Here is a 23,720-nt window from a genome sequence, read left to right as displayed (position 1 = left end):
TAATCCTGTTTACATGAAGTAAGACTGCTCCAGAGCAGGTTTAAGCTAACGGACCTGTTGCTAAGACAACAAGTCCAGGATGAGCGTCGAAGTACCGAACAATCCAAGATCATGCGAAAACGTCAACAATCAAATCCAGCTAACTGAGTTAGTGAGGTACGAAGAACGGGCCCCTGGACCCAACAGTTATGTGTGGAGACATGTGGCCATTGTTGTGACTTTGTGCCACATGTCCTTCTGTCGCGTGCTTTGGCCCCGCCCCCTTGTTTCCCTGTCATTGTCCCATAAGTGTTTCATTCCCCCGTGTATCTTCCCGTTAGCTTCCCATTTGTGTTTGATTCCGGTCACCTGCCCGACACCTCCCCTATGTAATCATCCCTTCGTTAGTTTCCCCATTTAAGTCCCTCTTGTTTATTGTCCTGTGCGATTCATTATCAAATTCTTATCTTGAAATCCCCCACATAATATCGTGTTCTTTTGCATGGTTGTGTCTTTTGGATTATATTGTGATTTTTTCGATTATATTGTGATTTTTTCGATTGTATTATTTGTCGTCTGGACCTTCTTGTTCCCCCCCTTGGGAAGTCTTCTATTTGTATTGTTATTCCTTGCTGTTTTGCCCCTCGTGGGGTTTTTGTTTAATAACGTCTTTTTGTTTATCCACACTGTCTGCATCTGAGTCCTTCCTGTCAGTTTGACTCTAAGACGGTTGAGTTTTTGAGTGTTATCTTCTGTAAAGGTCTGAGTTAAGCTTTTTAAAGAAAATATTGGTTATGCAATTTAAAACAATAAGCTCATAATAATATTTATGCCATTTTTAATTGTATGTAATTATTTTGGCCTAAATTAAACAGTCTGTCTCATTCTAAAGTCAGATATTAATTTATATTCTAAATTAATATGTTGATTTATATTTACGAATTTGGCAAAAATAAAATTAAGTAAATATGTAATAAAAAACAATTAATAAAAAGATACATGTAACCTTGTGTCTAAATATGCTGTTTGTTTGAATTTGTTCTGTTTGAATTTTTGATGTCTCTGTGTGTAAATCACACATAAATTCTGATTATAATTTTACAAAATGTTACTGTTATTTGTATACCAATCCTGATAGTTACCAATTTCACACAGTGTTGTCAAGAGACACATCACAAATCAATCTGCCTTAAGATGAAAGCAGTGAACTTCTTTAATGTGAAAGTAATGCATTCATAGCCAAACATTTCCTGTTTACCATGGATGGTGAACTTTTCATTACATTTCTAATTGAAAATTACTGATAATTGCATTACTTTCACAGTAATTTCCAATAAGAAATATAATGAAAATTTCACCATACCGCGATTACACAACAATAACACAGATGAGTACAGTACATACACTTTCCGGTAAAATCACAGTGAATTTTTAAAGTGCACTGTAATCATATTGTCTGCTCTCTTTCAGCTCTTCAGGCTGGCAGGCAGCTGTAAAGCGCACGCGGCGAGATCGGCGTAAGGTCGCGGCATCGCTCCCAGTTTGTCCCAGCACTTTGCCTGTGGATCGTAATGGTGAACCCAGGCCGTATCACGGGCCGAGTCAGCTGAAGACCCTCCCAAAACATACAGATGTCCATCAAGAGTGGCCGCTGCAGGCGAGAGGTGCGGTTGGGGCAGCGGGGGGAAAGACGCCCAGGAGTCATGAACAGGATCATACGACTCACACTGCAGCTGGTCTCCAAACCCTGCACACACTGGCTTTAACCCCCCGGCCACAACCAATCGGTGTCCCATAACCAGCATCACGTGACCAGCCCGTCCTTCACCTGCTGTCATGGGTAAGCGTTTTGAGCAGCCGTGCACCGGGTCGTAGACCCACAAACATGGATAGCAGCGCAGACGAGAGTCGCAACCGCCCGATACAAACATCTCTCCGTTCAACACAGCCACGGCGTGACCGCAGAGAGGCACGTCCAGAGGATGAGACAACCTGTGTGTTCATGGAAAAAGGAAAATAGACTTTTCAGGTTTGATATTTAATCACCACAGCTTGATGTGACATGCAGTGGCTCCAAATAGTATTTTGTCTCTAAGTTACACTTGAAATGTCATTGCAATAAAAATAATATCATTGCAAATACTGCACAGATAAATACTGCAGAGACCGCACAGCACTGATATTTTGTTATTTATACTATAAGTCCCTGTATGGACACCCAATTTGTTTCTATCGTGGTCAATGAAACTCCTGTAATTTCTCTGTAATAATAGGTTCAGTGAGCATAAATGAAGGCTCTGTAGCAGAGAGATGGACCTCCAGGTGTTGTCGTCAGGTGAGTAACACTCCACTGAGTCCAGACAGTTCATGTCATCGCAGTTACCGCCCAGGACAAACACCTTCCCTCTGTGACACACAGCAGCGAAGTAATCTCTGGGGCTGGACATGTCAGGAAGACGTTCCCATCTTCCCTGAACAGGATCAAATCTGCACACAGACACCAGCGCACAGTATCTAATCTTTCAGCTAAGGTTACTGAGACATTTGAGGAGTTTGTATGCCCTGAAATGTTCATGGTGTGAACAAAGTCTCTTAAACCAACTTGACTGTTTTCCATTATTGGAGTTTATTCAAGACTGTCTTTCAGCAGTGTTGGCCTCTGCTTCTTTAATGATTTATGTGGCTACTTTTTTCTTATGGTCTGTTTTCACCAAGTGGTAAGGTTCAGTGCCGTAGAGCAGTGTTTTTCAAACCTATTCGTTGTAAGGCCCCCTTTGTTTAGGGTGCATCGCTTTGCGGACTCCCAAATAAAGAATTAAAAAAGATATTCAGTTATACAATGCTGGAACATTAATTCTTTTGGTTGGTGGTCTTATTTTTCTGATATTTGATTGCATAAAATTTAGGATAAATTTCTATATTTCAACAAATACCACAAAACCTATGGACCCCCTAGATCCATCTTGGGGCCCCCCAGTTTGAGAACCACTGCCGTAGAGTACAGTATGCAGTTATTGGCATTTGCATTGTCAGAAGTTGTGAATGGTACTGTAACATCTGCTCTGTCTTCGTTGACCTCGCCCCCCGCACCAGAGCCACCTCCCCGCTACACTCGATCACAATCACTGGACTTTTAACCACAGGACTACATTTCCCATCATGTACTGCACCCCTCTGACATCATTGATCACGCCGCACCTGTTGCTCATTACACTCCACCTGAAACCCATCCCATGGACTCTATTTTAACCCAGTGGTTAACCCACCTGGCCATACACGATGACACTGTGGGCTTGGAAAGACTTATCCAGTACTCAGTTGGGATTTCCCAACATCTGGCTGCCTGTACTAATCCCCAACCCACTGCATTTCCTCCTCAACCACCGTATAAGACCATCTAACCCTCCAGAACCCGAATCCATGATCATCGATCAATCTCTGCTTTTCCGTGAAGAAAGAGCCAGAAGAATCACTCAACACCTGTGCTTATACTGTGGTGGAACAGGACACATGCTCGTCACCTGTCCCGTCCGACCTCCAAGCCCAGCGGTGAGTACTATTCAACCCCCGTTTGATTCGTTCAAATTATCAATACTTGATGTACGTGTAACTTCCCTCCTTCCATGTGCCTCCGCCAACCATCGATGAGTTCCAACTAATCTACCATGCGGAAGACATTCTGGACTCCAGGAGGCGGGGCAGCCGCTTAGAATATCTCATAGACTGGGAGGGGTACGGACCGGAAGAACAGTCATGGGTGGCCCGAGAAGACATTCTAGATCCTGAACTGCGCAGACAATTCCACATCTCTCACCCTGACGGACTGGCACCCCATCCTCGTGGCTGTCCTCGCCACCCAGAAAGGCCCACAGGAGCGGTCCGTGGAGGAGGGGGTACTGTAACATCTGCTCTGTCTTTGTCGATCATGCCCCCCGCACCAGAGTCACCTCCCCGCTACACTCGATCACAATCACTGGACTTTTAACCCAATCACTACATTTCCCATCATGCACTGCACTCCTCTGACATCATTGATCACCCCGCACCTGTTGCTCTTTACACTCCACCTGAAACCCATCCCATGGACTCTATTTTAACCCAGTGTTTAGTCATGTACAATGTCCAGTCTTGTTGTATGTTGGATGTTACTCTCTAAACTACTTGTGGACTCTTTTGGTTTCTATACTCCGTGGATGGATTTTGAATTATTTTCCTTGGATGTTCCAATTCTACCCGAGCACTTGTCAGCCTTACCTGGACTCATTAATAAAACTACTTGCTCAATCCTTATTCCAGTGTGGTATCATTCCTCTTCTCTGACGAGGGGGTTACAGGTACCAAAATAGTGAACCGTACCTCTTATTTGGGACCCTTCCATTGGGGTACCTATCACAGAAGTCCGGTACCAAAAGGGTGGAGCTAGACATGTGGGCATGTGTCCGCATGAGGAAGGTGATTGGTCGAGCAGGGCCAAGCTCGAAAAATAAAATGGCGGCTAAAAAACAGGTTTAAAGTTCAACGTTCACTTTCAATAACTTTTGATTGCATTTCTAGAGAGAAATTAGTGTCATAGTTTTTAAATACGTTATTGGCTATTGCTCTCTATTTACAATTCAAATAAAATTACATTATGCTGCCTATGAAGCTTTTCCAAATCCGTTTTCCAGAGCTGCCTCTGAAGTCATTGCCTGATAGTGCAGTTATGATGTTATGATAGAGCCTTGGTGGTGTTATGTTCTTGTTGCATTAACACTTTTCAGACCTGCAGGCGGCATCTACATGTGCTGTGCCAAACTATGGACCAATCTTTAAAGCACTTGGTTTGGTTGATTCAAAAAGATGACTTTTTCCCATCACTAAACAAGTCTCACCTCAGTGCAGTCTTCAGTATGTCCAGGGCACCGTAGTACTTCCTACCTCCCAATATATAGAGCGTGTTATTGAGGACGCACACACAGTGGCGGAAGCGCGGCGGCTCGTGGAGGGAGGCCAGAGGTCTCCACTCGATTGTACGGATGAGTCCTTCTCCGCGCATAAAGCGACGGGCGAACCACAAGCAGAGGTTGGGCTCTCGACGCTCAAAATTCTCATTCACACAATCTCCACCAACAAGCACCAAAACCTAATACAAACGGGTACACGGATAGATGCAATTATTTCAGTTAACATTTATTGTCTTTCAAGTAACAAAAGTATTTTTAATTCATTTTGTTTTATTTTAATTATTTATTTTAATTTAATTTAATTAATTAATAATAACTATAATATCACTGTATCATTTGTCCTTCTATTGCTTTATCAGTACGTTGCACCTGGTTTGGAGTGCGCGGCTTGCAGTCCGATGTTCTTCGATCACCATGCAGAAGATTATTTACAATTCTCAAAGCTGTTTTCCCTCCTGAACTCCTGACTAGCAGTTTACAGTTCTGCACCTGGAAGAGATAAAGCAAAACGGTGCAGAAAATTAAACAGTAAGGAACTGATAATGGGATGGTCAGGGCAAAATGTTCTCCTTACTACCTCCTGCAGCTCCTCCGGTCTCATGAGAGGGAAACGAACACTCTGCATCAGTCGTGAGAGATGAGACAATCTCTGCTCATTATCTTCCTCGATCCAGCTGACCACGGCTCTGAACACATCCAGCTGCCAGGAGAGAGAGAATGTGTTTGAATGTGATACTGCCCCCTGGTGCTGGATTTGCATGCTGATGCTTTGGTTGAGATGTTCACAATTAGCAGACCCTTTTCCAGAAATTAGCTAAACATTAACAGAGAATAACATGCATTCATTCAGCAATGCAAAGGGTCCAGAATTGCTCAGAAAGGTACAGAAATGGTGAGACAGAAACACATATAATATATTTTATTACTTAAAATTCTTTCATAATTTGGTCATTCTCAAGTTGTTCTAAACCTGCATGAAGCTCTTTCTTCTGTTAAGACATTTTAAAGAATGTTTGTAACCAAACGGTTTCTGGTCCCTTCAACTTCAATACTATAGTATTGGGAAATAATACTGTGACGAGGGAGGTGTGACAAGAGCCGTGGGAGGAGCAAGCGAGGCCGGTGATGCGATTGATAATGAGCGTCAGCTGGGCGCCACCAGCCTCGTATCTCCCACGGAGGAGATCGGAAGCATAAAAGGCCGAGCGGCAGGAGCATATGGCAAGAGAGGACCGGGCCCGGACATGTTAAGTTTTGTTTATGTTCGTGTGGCTGGCAGTCGTCCGTGAGGGGCTGTCGGCCTGTTTTACTGCTGTTTATTGTTTATTTATTTTTGATTAAAATGTTTAAATGTTCGCCGGTTCCCGCCTCCTTCCTTCCATTTTATTGAATCTTATTACAAATACTATGCAAGTCATTAAGGACCAGAAACTGTTTGCTTAGCCACATTCTTTAAAATATCTTATTTTTGTTCGGCTCAAGCTATAAATTAATACAGGTTTGAAACCGCTTGTGGGTGAGAATTGTTTTTTTTAAACAGAGTTATACTTGATAGTAATAGGATACCATTACATCAAGTTGTACATGTTTGAAGAAAAATATATATACAAGTATATACAAGTGATATAAATGTCCACATATATTGTTTCTTAAATATTTATTTATTTAAAATGCAGGCTTGAATTTCTGCCTATTGTTTTCATTTACAACAACAGTATTTTTTAATACATTTTTCCTTTAGTTTATGCCTAGTACTAGTTGCCATGTGTTGCCCAGAGGGTACTAGGTGGTTTCTTGGGCCTAGTCCACACAAACATGGATATTTTATAAACATAATTTTCCCTTCTTCGTTTAAAACATCTGTTAACATAAAAACGCAAAAAAATGCTATAAAGCTCTGACAAGAGCATACCAAGCCAACAGGTGGCAATATTACCCTAACCATAAAGCCATGTCATAAGCCTGTGTGGCGAGCAAGGTAAATATACTGACACAGAACTTGTAATCATAGGCTCCGGAGGGTGATTTATTCACACAAAAGTGCAGTGACAGAAACAGTGGGGAAAAATGTCCGTCCTTCGGTGAGTGTCTTCACGTGTGCTCCGGGGGTGATGTGTGAAATTTGTAGTGTCCGTGAGTTGAGTTGTAGTGGCCAGTCGTCAGCCGCTGGTCTCTAGACAAAAGACAAAAACACAACATTAGAGAGAGTCTCCCAAGTCTGGAGTCGAAGCTCACCCTCTTCCCCTGTTCCCCAGCTTTTATCCTCTCTGTAAATGGGGAACAGGTGCTGACGACCAGCAGGTTCGCTGCTCTGATTGCTGGCATTTCCATGGCGATGCTGATTGTGCAATGGGGGCCACACCCCCTCCCCAAAGTGTCGTCCTAGTACGGTGGGTGAGCCTGCACCGGGAGAGGGGTGTTTGCTGAGGAGGGGGGGTTTGTCCCTGACCAGGATGTCCAGCCTCACCACATCCTTGACAGACCGTCAGCGTTGCCATGGGCAGACCCTGCCCGATGTACTACCTGAAAGTGGAAGTCGTGGAACGCTAGGAACCATCTGGTCACTCGGGCGTTGGTTTCTTTAGCTTTGGACATCCATTGTAGCGGGGCATGGTCGGTGACCAGGGAGAAGCTCTGTCCTAGCAGATAGTAGCGGAGCTCCAGGACTGCCCACTTTATGGCAAGGGCCTCCTTCTCCACCGTGGCGTATCGGGATTCGGCCAGTGTGAGCTTCCGACTGATGTATACGACCGAGTGCTCCTCTCCCTCCTTGGTTTGGGAGAGCACTGCACCCAGGCCGGTGTCGGAAGCATCGGTCTGGAGGATGAAGGGGCAGCCGAAGTCAGGTGCGTGCAACACGGGGAAGGAGGACAGGGCCTTCTTCAATGTCTGGGGCTGGATTAACCCTCGGCCGATCCGGAAACCCAGGTACTGTGCCTCGGCGAGTCCCAGATGGCATTTCTTGGGGTTTGCCGTCAGGCCAGCCTTTCTGAGATCCATGAGCACTCTCCGCAATCTGTTGAGGTGGCTTTCCCAGCTCTCCGAGTGGATGACGAGGTCGTCTATATAGGCTGCTGGATACTCCTGATGAGGCCATAGGAGAACATCCATCATACGCTGGAATGTAGCCGGTGCGCCATGCAATCCAAACGGCAGCACTCTGTACTGCCAGTGGCCCGATGGAGTGCTAAAGGCCATTTTTTCTCGTGTCTCGGGGGCCAGGGGGACCTGCCAATATCCGTTGGTGAGGTCCAGGGTTGAGATGAAGCGTGCCTTTCCGAGTCAGTCCAGGAGTTCATCCACTCGGGGCATGGGATAGCCGTCGAAGCTGGAGACTTCGTTCAGCCGGCAGAAGTCATTACAGAAGCGGAGAGTGCCGTCCGGCTTCGGGACCATGACTATGGGGCTGGACCATGGGCTACGGGATGGTTCGATCACCCGGAGCTCCCTCATCCGAAAGATCTCTTCCTCAATAGTCAGTCGACGAGCTTCCGGGACCCGGTAGGGCCGTTGCCGGACCACGACGTCGGGTGGCGTATGGATCTCATGGTAAATTATCCTACTCTGCCCGGTCCTTTCGCAGAAGACGACGTTGAACTGACTGACAAGGGCGTTGAGTTCGGTCTTCTGCACGGGGGACAGCTGTTCTCCCATCCGGACCACCGGAGGTTCTTTCTCGGCGAAGGCCGCCATCTGTTCTGGGGGTGTGATCCACTTCTTTAACAGATTTACGTGGTACAGCTGTTCCTCTCGGCCGCGTCCCGGCTGGCGGACCCGATAGTTGACCGGCCCCACTTTTTCGACGACGGTGTACGGTCCTTTCCAAGAAGCCAGAAACTTGGAGGTAGCTGTCGGTGTAAGGACCAGCATGCGGTCGCCGGTTTGGAACTCTCTGGGTTGGGCGGGCCGGTCATACAATCGTCGTTGGGCGCGCTTGGCCTCAGCAAGATGTTCCCTTACCAGGGGCATCATCCGGTTGATGCGGTCCCTCATCTCTTGTACATGCTCGATGACGCTGCGATGGGGTGCCGGTTGTTGCTCCCAGGCCTCTCGAGTGACATCTAATAGGCCGCGGGGTTGCCGGCCGAACAGGAGTTCAAATGGTGTAAAGCCGGTGGAGGCCTGGGGTACTTCGTGAACGCCGAAGAGCACGTAGGGTAGCATGAGGTCCCAGTCATGCCCATCCTCTGCCACCACGCGTCGTAACATCCTCTTCATCATTTGGTTAAATCGTTCCACCAATCCGTCGGTTTGGGGGTGGTAGATGGATGTTCTATGTAATGTTCCAAAGGAATGACATCAATGAAGAATTCCAGTCTGGATTTAGAGCATGTCACAGTACAGAGACTGCTTTGATCAGAGTTACAAATGATCTGCTATTGGCGTCTGACCGAGGTTGTATCTCGTTATTGGTGCTGCTAGACCTTAGTGCTGCATTCGATACCATTGACCACAGCACACTCCTACATAGACTCGAAAATTATGTCGGCATTAAGGGAATAGCTTTGAAATGGTTTAAATCTTATTTATCCGACCGTTTTCAATTTGTAGCAATAAACAATGAGGTGTCACGCAAATCGCAAGTCCAGTACGGTGTACCACAGGGCTCAGTCTTAGGGCCTCTGCTCTTCGCATTATACATGCTACCTCTAGGAGATATAATAAAGCGACACGGAGTTAGCTTTCACTGTTATGCTGATGATACTCAACTTTATATTTCCTCGAAGCCTCATGAAACACAGCAGTTCCATCGAATAATGGAATGCATAGTCGATATAAAAAACTGGATGAGTAACAACTTTTTATTACTGAACTCGGACAAAACGGAAGTGTTACTTATTGGACCGAAAACTGCTATAAGTAACAACCAAGAATACTGTTTAACTATTGACGGATGTTCCATAAAACCCTCGTCGTCAGCAAAGAATCTTGGCGTTCTATTCGATAGTAATCTGTCATTTGAGAGCCACGTCGCCAACACCTGTAAAATTGCGTTTTTCCATCTTAAGAATATATCTAAACTACGTCATATGCTGTCAATCTCAGATGCAGAGAAGTTAATTCATGCATTCATGACATCAAGACTAGATTACTGTAATGCACTGTTAGGTGGTTGCCCTGCAGGCTTATTACAAAAACTCCAATTGGTCCAAAACGCGGCAGCTCGAGTTCTTACACGTACAAAAAAGTATGAACATATTAGCCCGGTTCTGTCAACCTTGCACTGGTTACCTATAAAGCATCGCGTTAACTTTAAAATCTTGCTTATTACCTATAAAGCCTTACATGGTTTAGCTCCTCAGTACTTGAATGAACTCCTTTTGTATTACAGTCCTTCACGTGCATTACGCTCTCAGGCGTCCTGTCAGTTGGTAATACCTAGAATTTCAAAATCAAGTGCAGGTGGTAGATCCTTTTCCTATCTAGCGCCTAAACTTTGGAATAGTCTTCCCTGCACTGTCCGGGAGGCAGACACACTCTGTCAGTTTAAATCTAGACTAAAGACGCATCTTTTTAATCTTGCATACACTACTCTTCCATAATATAAATCTTCAGAGGGTTTAGGCTGCATTAGTTAGATCAACCGGAACCAAAAACACAACTGATGTACTTGTTGCATCAAAGAGTACAGAACAGTACTCTACTCTCAGCCAGTCTTGTCTCATTGTTCCAAGGTTACCACAGCGAGCAGGATGCAGTTCATGGCCTGACCTGATGGTAGAGCGGAGAATGGGAAGTGGGGACCTGACAAGAGCTGAGATGATAGAGCTGGATAAAGAAGGACGCGGTCTCTTGACATGTCTTCACCACAAAACTTCAAATGCTATTAGATTATTAATGATAATCTTAAACTATAATTTATTTTATTATTAAGTTTATTTATTTTATTTAGCCTTGTTGTGCAAGTTCTCTGGAGCTTGTGCAGAGGCAGCAGCTTTTGCCAGAGGGGAACTGGAATCCCCTGGTTGGGCCTGGGTTCTCCTGAGGTTTTTTTTCTCGATTAGAGTTTTGGGTTCCTCGCCACCGTTTGCATACTGTTTTTGCACTATCTGCCTGACCGGGGGGGCTGCTTTAGAATTTTAAAGTTTTACTTAATTAATATTGCATATAGGAATTTATAGTCTGTTATATTTGACCTGTGCTTCTCTCTCCTTTATCCTAAATGTGTGCTCTCACTGAGCGTGTGTGTGTTTGTGCGTACTTGTCTGTGTACGTACGTGTGCATATTGTGTGTGTGGAGTGTTTTGTATGTGGGTATATCTGTCTTCTGTTTTTTCAACCTTTTCTTGTTTTTGCAGGTACAACTTTAATTATTTTGCTTATAGTCAATATGTCTCATGTACAGCTGCTTTGTAACAATGAAAATTGTAAAAGCGCTATATAAATAAAGTTGAGTTGAGAGTTGAGTTGAGTTGAGTTCTGAGCTGCTTGACTTTGAGGAGGAGGCAGAGGTCGGCCATCAGCCGGGACATGAACAGAGTTCTCTGGTCAGTCAGGATCTCTGAATGCCCACTCTGCTGAAGAACAGGAACAGTTCTTTGGCGATGTTCTTGGCCATGGCTTTTCGGAGGGGTATGGCCTCAAGATACCTGGTGGCATAATCTACGACAACCAAGATGTGTTCATGGCCTCGGGCAGACTTCGGCAACGAACCCACCAGGTCCATCCCAATGCGCTTGAAGGGCACCTCGATGATGGGCAGAGGGACAAGAGGACTGGGGGAGGCCGTTTCGATGAAGTCTGTTGACACGTGGGGCAGCTCTGGCACAAGCATTTCACCTCTGCTTCAAGCCCCGGCCAGTGGAACCGTTCCCATATCCGCTGGGTGGTGTTAGCAGTTCCCAGGTGTCCAGCCATCGGGTGGGTGTGCGCCAGCTCCAGTATGGTGGCCGTCTTTGACTTCGGGAAGACCAATAGGAGTTTCACCTCCCCCCGTCTCTGTGCAGCACAGTAGAGCAGACCATTTTTGATTACAAAGTATGGGAGGGGGTGTGGGGCAGGCTGGCGGATCTGGTCTTCCGCAACCCGTACTTGCCCCCAGCAATTTCGCAGCCTTTCGTCCTCCCATTGTTCTCTCCCAAAAGCTCCGCCAGTGGTCACCTGCTGGAACAAATCAGCAAAGAGGTTAGGAGAGAACGATGGACACTCACGCTGCCACTCACTCTGAGTGGCCATCATGACGGTCCGGGGCTTCCTTGATCCTGCTGGTCGATGTCTTCGATGTCCGCTCCCTCTCCTGGCCTCTCTCTTCACAACAGCACCGGCACTGGGAGGTCGTGGACGATCCCACTTCCATTGGCCAGGTTCCTGGTTTGGCGGAGATGGTAACTCGACGCGCTGGAACACTGCGCCATGGACATACGTGATGGGGATTACCGTTTTCACGTGGGGTCAGGGACAAACCAGCATAGATTTCACCAGAGTCACAGTGCGTCCGGAGTCCAAGGTTGCCACCACCGGTTTACCGTCGAGTTGGACTGTCCTCTTTGGAGCTTCGGAGGGGAGCTTAAGGTGCACGACGCAGCCCAGGGTCCTGGTGTAGTGGGTTCCGTTGGCATTGGCTCGTCCTGGGGAGAGGGAGCAGCGGGTCTGGCTACTGGCCTTGAGGTGCCCTCCGGGTGTCACCATGCAGGGTTCACCCTCCGGGGCGGCGCCATCACTCTCCAGCATCGTGGGCGAAAGATGCCTCCGCCAGCTCCACAGCTTCCACCAGTTCCTGAAAGGTGGAACCGGACCACTGAAGCGTCGAGGCAGAGCGCACAGGAGACGAGCAATGACCACCTTCTCAGTGACCTGGGCGGCCGTGGGCTTCCCGGTCAGCAGCCAGAGGTGGGCAAGACGGCTTAGCTGGGTGGCTTGAGCTCGGACAGGCACATCTTCATTATAGGTCCAGTCGTGAAACTGCTGAGCGGCGCTAACTGGGGATAATCCGACTCTTGCAAGGATTTCCCGTTTCAGCGAATCATAGTTTTCGCTGGTCGGTGACTGTAGGGAATAGTATGCGCGTTGAGCCTCACCGGTCAGAAAAGATACCAGTACCCGAGCCCACTCCATCTTGTCCCATGTCTCCCGGATGGCGATGACTTCAAAGGTGTGCAGGTAAGCTTCTACATCATCCTGATCACTAAGTTTAGTAAGATGTTGATGAGCAGTCGAGCGTGTGTCGGGTAGCGGTACCTGCGCAGCCGCTGCCTCTGTCATCCGCCCCAGCGCTTGTTCTGTCCTTTCCTGCCTCAGGGCTAGCTGTTCGGAAAACTGCTGTTGGCGTGTGGTGATGTCTGTCAGGCGGTGGATGATTTCCTCCATCGTGCTCATCCGAGCAAGCGAGAGAGAGTGAGGCTTCCTGGGGATAAGATGGAGACAGGGAAGGGTTAAATTCTGCCGTATCGTCACACGTTACAGCGCCCGCCTTCTCCACCAACTGTGGTGAGGAAGGTAACGATATTGAGGGTGATTTATTCACACAAAAGGGACTCGCCACACCTGAGAAAAGGTTATGACAGGTCCCGGTAGGCTAACAACAAAGGAGATAAAAGGTGTGTTTGGCTTTATGCAGCACCGCAAGAACTGACAGGCGGATGACAGGTTAACGTTAACGTCTGTTGGGTACTTGGGTATCACTGGCTACATGACAAGACTGCAACTGAAGTTTCTGAAAATCATAAAAGTAAAATAAAATTAATAAAAGTTTGGTTTCAGTAACCTGCGTTTTCATGTGGATGAACGGCCAAACCATTTTTTTGTTTTATAGTCCATCTGATCTTACCTCACTTTCTGCATTCAGTTTATCTCTCTCCAGCAGACGCATCAGATGGTCGCAAGTCAAATCCCTGAACTTCTCCCCCTCTGCCACCCTCTGAAAGTGAGTTAAACAATAGTCCTCTGCCCTTTTACCCAGATCCACCAGACTGAAGGCTTCAGCCAAAGCCAGAACATCCAGGCAAGATGTCTCATCCATGTTGTCCTGTAGGAAGTTTAAGCACAGCGACAGCGCCCCCTGCATCTGAAACTGTGAACAGGCTTCTGTCAGATCCCACACGTTCCTGCAGCTCAGTTTCAGCTGGCCGGAGTAAATGAAGTCTAGCAGGTGGTGCAGTACCCAGGACATCACACTGCGCATTAACACCACATCCTCGCCGGATTCACGTAACCCTCCACAGAAGAGAGCCCGAAAGTAGTCCGCACCTGCTGCTAATATGACACGATGCGCTAGAAGAGAGCATTACAGATGAAATATAACACAGGCAGTGATAACTTTATGCACATTAGTAAATGCTTGCTGCAAAAAAACAGAAGTATACGGTGGAGCTAGACTCACTTGACATACAATCGGCACTTCGCCTGATACAGGCGGCATTTTTAAACATACTGTACAGTAATGTCGCGCAAATTACATCGACATCAATTGCTATTTTCTGGCATATATAATAATGTAAAATATAATTCTTAAAGACCCTGAGATGTTATAGTTACCAGGGAAACAGTCTCCACTGTCTGTTTGTATGATGACATCACAGCCGACGTTTCTCTCCCACAGTGTTCTTATGACCTGTAGGCTTCTTTCCCTCTCTCTGCTCCCGCTGAGCGGAACATCTCCGGCACACAGTTGCTCGAGTCTTTGAGCCTCCAGCTCTTTACAGGCTTCCAGCACTTCATCTGCTTCTCCCCTGTCCACTTCTCCACTGTAGCTGAAGTCCAGTACAGCTTTTAGTCCTGCAAGAGTCATCCGTCCTCCATCCAGTTCCACTTCCATAGGCCCCGCCTCTTCAGACAACAGCCACGCCTCTGCTTTTTGACTGACAGCAGCGAGCACCAGTCGGTGAGCTTTGTGGGAGTCGTCTAGGAACTTAAGACTGCAGTCCAGTAGCAGCCCCTCCTCCTTGAGTCCTCGTAGTGAAGTGAAGAGGGCGTCGCAGTGTGTGGAGAGCACAAAGGGGCGGAGCTCTGAGTCAAGGAGGGGTTCTATAGGAGGCTTTCTGAAAGTGGGCTGAGAAAAGGTTGAAGTGGGAGGAGTTGGAGGGGTGATGGATTTTTTTTCTCGAACGTGTCTTTTTAGACTTGAGGATGTGATGCGAGCTCCCTTTTCTCTTCTTTCTTCACTTCCACATCTGCTTTTCACAGAAGAACCAGACTGGAGATGAATAGTCATATCTGCCTCCCTTTTCTCCAATTTCCCTCTGGTTTTATACTGAGACATTGGAAACCCTTCAAAGGGGTGAAATCATTCAGTTAATGAACAAAATGTAATTTCTAAGTCAACCAAATTCACTAGTGTTGACTTACTATATAGTTAACATAGTTATAACTTAAGTTATTAATTTAAAAGTTGAAAGAATGTTTCAGAAACATCATACTTTTAAAAACACGTTCCTCTCTGACATCAAGAAAACTGGACCTTTTTAACGTTCCCAAAACCAACACTGAATATTTGGAGAATAGTCTTATAACAAAAACTTGTGCGGTCTCACTGTGAGCGTCAATGGCAGCGAAACAAGCCCACTGTAATTTTACAGATACTACACTGTAGAAATTGCTGTTTATTTTCCAGTATTTCTTCCAGTTGCACTATTATTGCATTACAGGAAGGTAGTTTTTAGAGTTTTTAGACAAGAATGTAATTGTTTAGACCATAAATACATGCTCCACTCAAATTCGGTCCAGTCAAATGAATTGGTGAGGGTTGTATTTACAGCAGCTTACATATTTTGAAGCACATGTGGCCCAACATGATCTTTTACAAAGTTAATAAGTAATATTTCTTGGCAGTAATTGTAAAAACAACTGAAAACATGAGGTGGTTTTATTCATTGGCATTGTTATATGAGCAGTGAACCTCCCTCAGTCTTTATATAAGAGGAGACCCCGCTGAAACACAGTCGCTGGCAACGCAGGCATGTTTAACGTACAAAAGCTCTTAAACGGAGCCCAGTGTAAAGAGAGATGTATGGCTTAATACATTGTTATAGCCTTACACCACTAGCATTTGTCATTATAAACACAAAATATTTTCAATTCTTTAAAAAAAACCCTAAATGTAATACTCATTTTAACCTAAGGAGGCCACCATGTTTTTTTCGATGACGTAAAATGGTTGCACGCACAGGCAACACTGAACACAGACACACTTATCAGTTCTTCAGTAAATAGAAGGTGCTGTAGGATAATATATATATATATATATATATATATATATATATATAAATGCTAAAATAACGAAGAAAGAAAATAAAGACGCTATTTGGTGTATTTTCATACATTTTAATATTGTTGGTCAGAAACAATACAAACATACGTATTAATCACCAAAATCATTTCGAATGTATTATATATACGATGTTTTAGCCATTATAAAATGCATTTTATCCAGATTTTGACAGTAGCCTAACGAACTGTTGTCTTTTCTCTCTCTGTCATTAGCTGACGGGGGCTAATATTCACGTGTGCTCTAATACAATACTTTCATACCTTAAAGGGAGAGGTTACTATGTGAACATAGGCAAACATGAATCTGACTGGACACCCATGACTTGTGGTGTTCCACAGGGCTCAATTCTTGCTCCGCTCCTGTTCAATTTGTATATGCTGCCACTTGGCCAAAAAATGAAAAAGAACCAAATTGCCTACCACAGCTATGCAGATGACACTCAGATCTACTCTCACCCAATGACTACAGACCTATTGACTCTCTTTGCCAGTGCATTGATGAAATTAACAGCTGGATGTGTAACAAAACTTCCTTCAGTTAAATAAAAATAAAACTGAAGTCATTGTTTTTGGTAACAAGGATGAAGATAACAAGGTAAACACATACCTTGACTTAAGAGGTCTAAAGACACAAAGTAAGGTAAAAAATCTTGGTGTCATTTTAGAGTCTGACCTTAGTTTCAGCAGTCATGTCAAAGCAATAAGAAAATCAGCGTACTACCATCTCAGAAACAGCCAGAATCAGATGTTTTGTCTCAAAGCAAGATTTCATCACCAGCAGGGTGGATTACTGTAATGGACTCTTTACAGGTCTTCCCAAAAAGACCATCAGACAGCTGCAGCTCATACAGAACACTGCTGCCAGGATCCTGACCAAATCCAAAAAATCTGAGCATATCACTCCAATCCTCAGGTCCTTACATTGGGTACCAGTTACTTTCAGAATTAACTTTAAAGTATTATTAATTGTCTATAAATCACTCAATGGTCTAGGACCTAAATACATTTCAGATATGCTTATTGAATATAAACCAAACAGACTTCTCAGATCATTAGGATCAAGTCTGTTAGAGATAACAAGGGTTCACTCCAAACAAGGCGAGTCAGCGTTTATCCATTACGCCACACAGCTGGAATCTGCTTCCAGATGACATCAGATGTTCACCAACAGTAGCTACTTTTAAATCCAGATTAAAATCACACCTGTTTAGAGTGCATTTACAACCTGAGCACTGTACTGGTTTACATCAACTGCACTTCTATAATTTATTTTTCTTTTGTTCTTATTCTTCTTATATATATACTCACATTTTTAATAAATTTTACTGCTGTTTTATTGTTTCTTAAAATCTAAAGTTGTATTTGTGATCTTAAATCATTTGCATTTTAAAGATACGTCTTATTTCTCTCTGTCAATCATTTTATGTAAAGCACTTTGAATTGCCCTTGTGTATGAAATGCGCTATATAAATAAACTTGCCTTGCCTTGCCTTGCCTACAGAAGAAATAACCAAACCGCAAGCATCTTACTGTATTATTGTGTTTATCAGTATATTCTCATAATGTATAAAAAGTATTCGATTATGGTGGATGCTGATGTCTTCAATAGTCTTAAATGTCTTAAAGACGGTCGTTTAAACCTATGATTTAATGATACTGAACGCATTCTTCTTCTATGGCAGGCAGGCTAGCTTGTGTCAAGAGGACATACCGTCACCTACTGTCCCTGTGTATTTATATATCTGATCTTATGTTTGACATCTCATATTTTACTGTTATATTTGGTGTGTGCGTGTGTGCTTCGCTGTAGCGAAAGAGAACAGGTTTAGGTTGGAACCATTTGACGTCACGGATTTTGACGCAAAAAAAATGGCGGCCTATGAGTAAAAATATTTTTTCAAAGTTTATGAATACTGTGACAGTTACATTGTTTTTTAATTTCACATTTATAAAGTCAATGCCATTGTTAATATATTAAGCCATACATCTCTCTATACCCAAGGTTCCTTTTAAACACGAGTAACGACTCTACAAAACTCCAGTGATTACAGTTTAACCTTCTCCAACTCACCGTTACTTCTGTTGTGATTATCGAGAATAGTACTGGAAGCTTGTCCTTGAAACGCCTGCAGACTGTGATTGGGTTCCAATGGCTGCTTTCTGTAAATTAATGGAAAACAAAATATTATTATTGTGTATTTGTTTTAAGTCTGTTTGTGGACCCGAGCTACATTAAAATTCGACAGCTCCCTCTATGCTTTTATTTGTGGCAAGATGTGCTTGTAACCAACAGACTAATAATAGATATTGGCAGCAGCGCACGCAGTGTTATCATGACAGAGGCGAAGCGCGTGACCTGAGTAGAATCAAACCACTGAGGGAGCCTCTGAAATTAGTCAGGGTTCTTTATAGTAAAGTGCAGATGTATGTACTCTATACAAGGGAGACATTTAAGGTAATTCACAAAATAATTGGTGAAGAATTTCAAAAATATTAACAGAAAAAATGTATCATTTTTGACATGTTTTTGCCCTGTGCTATGGTTAACATAATTTTAATCATATCAGGATCCTGCGCTAGATTTTATTTTTTGCCACTAGAGGTCACTACCGGGTCCTTTCTCGAACTGCTGCTGAGACCTGTAATCAGAGTGATTACCAGCACGTGTCCTATTTAGGTTTGCCTATTAAAGAGGCTCTGTGACTCTTAAACCCTATTGGCACAGGATTAGTATTATCTGGGGACCTCATGTGATTTAGAAATTACCTCCCACATCTGTATTTCACGTGGTGCATTCGCACAGGATAAGTGAAGCCTGTGATTTTACTCAAATTTACGGATTTATTTTCAGGATATGATGGCAAGGCTTTGCGTATAGTTTGTATAGACTATAGTTGTATGGTGTATAATGATATTTGAGATATCCGCGAACTTCACAGATCACCGCGGTCGCGGGTCTCAAATGTTACGAGAGTTTCCATGAGAAATAACAAAACGGGAGTCTCCCGGCCAAAACGACAGTGTTGGCAGGTATGGATATGACCCAACACCCAAAATGATATCAAAACACTTCAAAACAGCCTCTATTATTCGTAACCGGTGCAGGATAAAACCTTGAAAAATGATTTATGAGCCCGCCAAATCACAGAGATGTCGATTCGCCAGGGAATACTATTATCACAGGACCTCGGTGTTCATCAAAATATGGTAGGTAATTTGCGCGGGAATTTTTACTTTATAAATTACATGGCCGATTCGCACGGGATTAAGATCACAGATAACCTCTGCAATTATTACAAATGACTAGAGGTCCCCTGGTAATACTAATCCTGTGAATAGGGCTTTAGTCTTCGCTTGGTTATTGTGAATGTTCATTTAACTCTAGCAAACTCTCTTGGATTATTCGCGCTGCCTTGTGACCTTTTATGGTTTGAGGACCTTTTTGCCTTCTGCTTTTTGTGGTTTGGACTTTACCCTTTTCACTTGGATTACTTTTTGTGTGCATTCACTGTGGATTCTTTTTGCCTCAGGATTATTATTTTTTATTTGGAAATAAACACATCCTTATTTCCTACTTGTGTCTCTTGTGGATTCTATCACCTCATGTGTGCTCAGGGGTACAACGCCTGAGCGCCACACCAATGACCTGGTTCAGGCCTCAGCCCTGATAAATCATTACATTTTCGAGAACGGACCACGCATTTATATAATATAATACAATATTACATATTTTATTTCAGTAATAAACATGATGTGAGTAGTTACTTAATGCACGATGTGCAACTGGATAGCATAGAATAGCACGGGTTGGGGGGCAGTTCAGGTATATTTTATATGGTAGGCCATAAAAAGCTCAAAATATACACACAAATAAATCAAATCTAAATGTATAGACAGGGGTGCACATATGTTTTTCTATCTGGTTCTCAAGAGAGCACCTGGAGATTCGGTTTGGAGCTCACATTGCACATAGTGTGACAAATTATATTTACCTATTAAAAATAAAAGTAAAAAGTAGTTACTTTTTAATGAACAATAAACAAAATAATAAAGTGGGATAATACTATATTTATATTACTTTAAAGTACACTTAAAATACAATGGTAATGTATTTCTTCTTGTTTTTCACATTAGTAAATATAAATTTTCAACACCAATTTTGAAACCTAAAACGACAACCTTTTTGGTTTTTGGCAGGTTGCTGGGAAGTGCACTTGCGAACGCACATGGAGACTTGCGGTGCGGAGCTAGGATCGAGTATAGCATAGGGAAACACAAGCTGCGTGCAAGTGTCAAGTTTAAACAGCCTGTCCTTTTAGAAAGTTTAAGAGAAGCGGTGTTTTGGTAGATGTGCAGCGCAGCGCAGCGCAGTTCCAGACATTCACAGAGGCTGCGCGTGCCGCGTGCTTCTCTAGTAACGAAAGCAGAACCAACAAAGGCGGAGCTACCAATACTCCGTTTTTCATCATTTACACCCAGGTCCCGTTTAACACCGGGAACAAACGAGATATCCGTAGATTTGGCAGCATTCAGTACAAACGGAAATCTTATCCAGTATTACATTTAGNTCTCTTTGCCAGTGCATTGATGAAATTAACAGCTGGATGTGTAACAAAACTTCCTTCAGTTAAATAAAAATAAAACTGAAGTCATTGTTTTTGGTAACAAGGATGAAGATAACAAGGTAAACACATACCTTGACTTAAGAGGTCTAAAGACACAAAGTAAGGTAAAAAATCTTGGTGTCATTTTAGAGTCTGACCTTAGTTTCAGCAGTCATGTCAAAGCAATAAGAAAATCAGCGTACTACCATCTCAGAAACAGCCAGAATCAGATGTTTTGTCTCAAAGCAAGATTTCATCACCAGCAGGGTGGATTACTGTAATGGACTCTTTACAGGTCTTCCCAAAAAGACCATCAGACAGCTGCAGCTCATACAGAACACTGCTGCCAGGATCCTGACCAAATCCAAAAAATCTGAGCATATCACTCCAATCCTCAGGTCCTTACATTGGGTACCAGTTACTTTCAGAATTAACTTTAAAGTATTATTAATTGTCTATAAATCACTCAATGGTCTAGGACCTAAATACATTTCAGATATGCTTATTGAATATAAACCAAACAGACTTCTCAGATCATTAGGATCAAGTCAGTTAGAGATAACAAGGGTTCACTCCAAACAAGGCGAGTCAGCGTTTAACCATTACGCCACACAGCTGGAATCTGCTTCCAGAAGACATCAGATGTTCACCAACAGTAGCTACTTTTAAATCCAGATTAAAAACACACCTGTTTAGAGTGCATTTACAACCTGAGCACTGTACTGGTTTACATCAACTGCACTTCTATAATTTATTTTTCTTTTGTTCTTATTCTTCTTATATATATACTCACATTTTTAATAAATTTTACTGCTGTTTTATTGTTTCTTAAAATCTAAAGTTGTATTTGTGATCTTAAATCATTTGCATTTTAAAGATACGTCTTATTTCTCTCTGTCAATCATTTTATGTAAAGCACTTTGAATTGCCCTTGTGTATGAAATGCGCTATATAAATAAACTTGCCTTGCCTTGCCTTGCCTACAGAAGAAATAACCAAACCGCAAGCATCTTACTGTATTATTGTGTTTATCAGTATATTCTCATAATGTATAAAAAGTATTCGATTATGGTGGATGCTGATGTCTTCAATAGTCTTAAATGTCTTAAAGACGGTCGTTTAAACCTATGATTTAATGATACTGAACGCATTCTTCTTCTATGGCAGGCAGGCTAGCTTGTGTCAAGAGGACATACCGTCACCTACTGTCCCTGTGTATTTATATATCTGATCTTATGTTTGACATCTCATATTTTACTGTTATATTTGGTGTGTGCGTGTGTGCTTCGCTGTAGCGAAAGAGAACAGGTTTAGGTTGGAACCATTTGACGTCACGGATTTTGACGCAAAAAAAATGGCGGCCTATGAGTAAAAATATTTTTTCAAAGTTTATGAATACTGTGACAGTAACATTGTTTTTTAATTTCACATTTATAAAGTCAATGCCATTGTTAATATATTAAGCCATACATCTCTCTATACCCAAGGTTCCTTTTAAACACGAGTAACGACTCTACAAAACTCCAGTGATTACAGTTTAACCTTCTCCAACTCACCGTTACTTCTGTTGTGATTATCGAGAAAAGTACTGGAAGCTTGTCCTTGAAACGCCTGCAGACTGTGATTGGGTTCCAAAGGCTGCTTTCTGTAAATTAATGGAAAACAAAATATTATTATTGTGTATTTGTTTTAAGTCTGTTTGTGGACCCGAGCTACATTAAAATTCGACAGCTCCCTCTATGCTTTTATTTGTGGCAAGATGTGCTTGTAACCAACAGACTAATAATAGATATTGGCAGCAGCGCACGCAGTGTTATCATGACAGAGGCGAAGCGCGTGACCTGAGTAGAATCAAACCACTGAGGGAGCCTCTGAAATTAGTCAGGGTTCTATATAGTAAAGTGCAGATGTATGTACTCTATACAAGGGAGACATTTAAGGTAATTCACAAAATAATTGGTGAAGAATTTCAAAAATATTAACAGAAAAAATGTATCATTTTTGACATGTTTTTGCCCTGTGCTATGGTTAACATAATTTTAATCATATCAGGATCCTGCGCTAGATTTTATTTTTTGCCACTAGAGGTCACTACCGGGTCCTTTCTCGAACTGCTGCTGAGACCTGTAATCAGAGTGATTACCAGCACGTGTCCTATTTAGGTTTGCCTATTAAAGAGGCTCTGTGACTCTTAAACCCTATTGGCACAGGATTAGTATTATCTGGGGACCTCATGTGATTTAGAAATTACCTCCCACATCTGTATTTCACGTGGTGCATTCGCACAGGATAAGTGAAGCCTGTGATTTTACTCAAATTTACGGAATTATTTACAGGATATGATGGCAAGGCTTTGCGTATAGTTTGTATAGACTATAGTTGTATGGTGTATAATGATATTTGAGATATCCGCGAACTTCACAGATCACCGCGGTCGCGGGTCTCAAATGTTACGAGAGTTTCCATGAGAAATAACAAAACGGGAGTCTCCCGGCCAAAACGACAGTGTTGGCAGGTATGGATATGACCCAACACCCAAAATGATATCAAAACACTTCAAAACAGCCTCTATTATTCGTAACCGGTGCAGGATAAAACCTTGAAAAATGATTTATGAGCCCGCCAAATCACAGAGATGACGATTCGCCAGGGAATACTATTATCACAGGACCTCGGTGTTCATCAAAATATGGTAGGTAATTTGCGCGGGAATTTTTACTTTATAAATTACATGGCCGATTCGCACGGGATTAAGATCACAGAAAACCTCTGCAATTATTACAAATGACTAGAGGTCCCCTGGTAATACTAATCCTGTGAATAGGGCTTTAGTCTTCGCTTGGTTATTGTGAATGTTCAATTAACTCTAGCAAACTCTCTTGGATTATTCGCGCTGCCTTGTGACCTTTTATGGTTTGAGGACCTTTTTGCCTTCTGCTTTTTGTGGTTTGGACATTACCCTTTTCACTTGGATTACTTTTTGTGTGCA

The 23,720-nt window shown here is 43.2% G+C and overlaps 1 protein-coding gene across 2 annotated transcripts; it reads right to left on the bottom strand.

Annotated features, from left to right (window-relative positions):
* Positions 1 to 1,170: 1,170 nt before the first annotated feature.
* Positions 1,171 to 22,488, bottom strand: LOC130546542 (kelch-like protein 33). 2 transcript variants are annotated; one of them, XM_057321862.1, is made up of 8 exons: positions 22,288 to 22,488; positions 14,397 to 15,128; positions 13,690 to 14,132; positions 5,500 to 5,622; positions 5,292 to 5,411; positions 4,851 to 5,101; positions 2,296 to 2,466; positions 1,171 to 1,971 (listed from the first exon to the last, which is right to left on the bottom strand). In XM_057321862.1, the coding sequence occupies exons 2-8, from the start codon at positions 15,118 to 15,120 to the stop codon at positions 1,446 to 1,448; spliced, it is 2,358 nt and encodes a 785-aa protein (XP_057177845.1). In that variant the 5' UTR covers positions 15,121 to 15,128; positions 22,288 to 22,488; the 3' UTR covers positions 1,171 to 1,445. The 2 variants fall into 2 exon arrangements, with proteins under 2 accessions (XP_057177845.1, XP_057177844.1); XM_057321861.1 differs by lacking the exon at positions 22,288 to 22,488 and adding an exon at positions 18,199 to 18,402.
* Positions 22,489 to 23,720: the final 1,232 nt, after the last annotated feature.

This window comes from Triplophysa rosa, linkage group LG22 (assembly GCF_024868665.1).
Source record: "Triplophysa rosa linkage group LG22, Trosa_1v2, whole genome shotgun sequence".
NCBI classification, from domain to species: Eukaryota; Metazoa; Chordata; class Actinopteri; order Cypriniformes; family Nemacheilidae; genus Triplophysa; species Triplophysa rosa.
The sequence above is the reverse complement of the archived record's forward strand: the minus strand, read 5'-3'. Positions and strand labels throughout refer to the sequence as shown.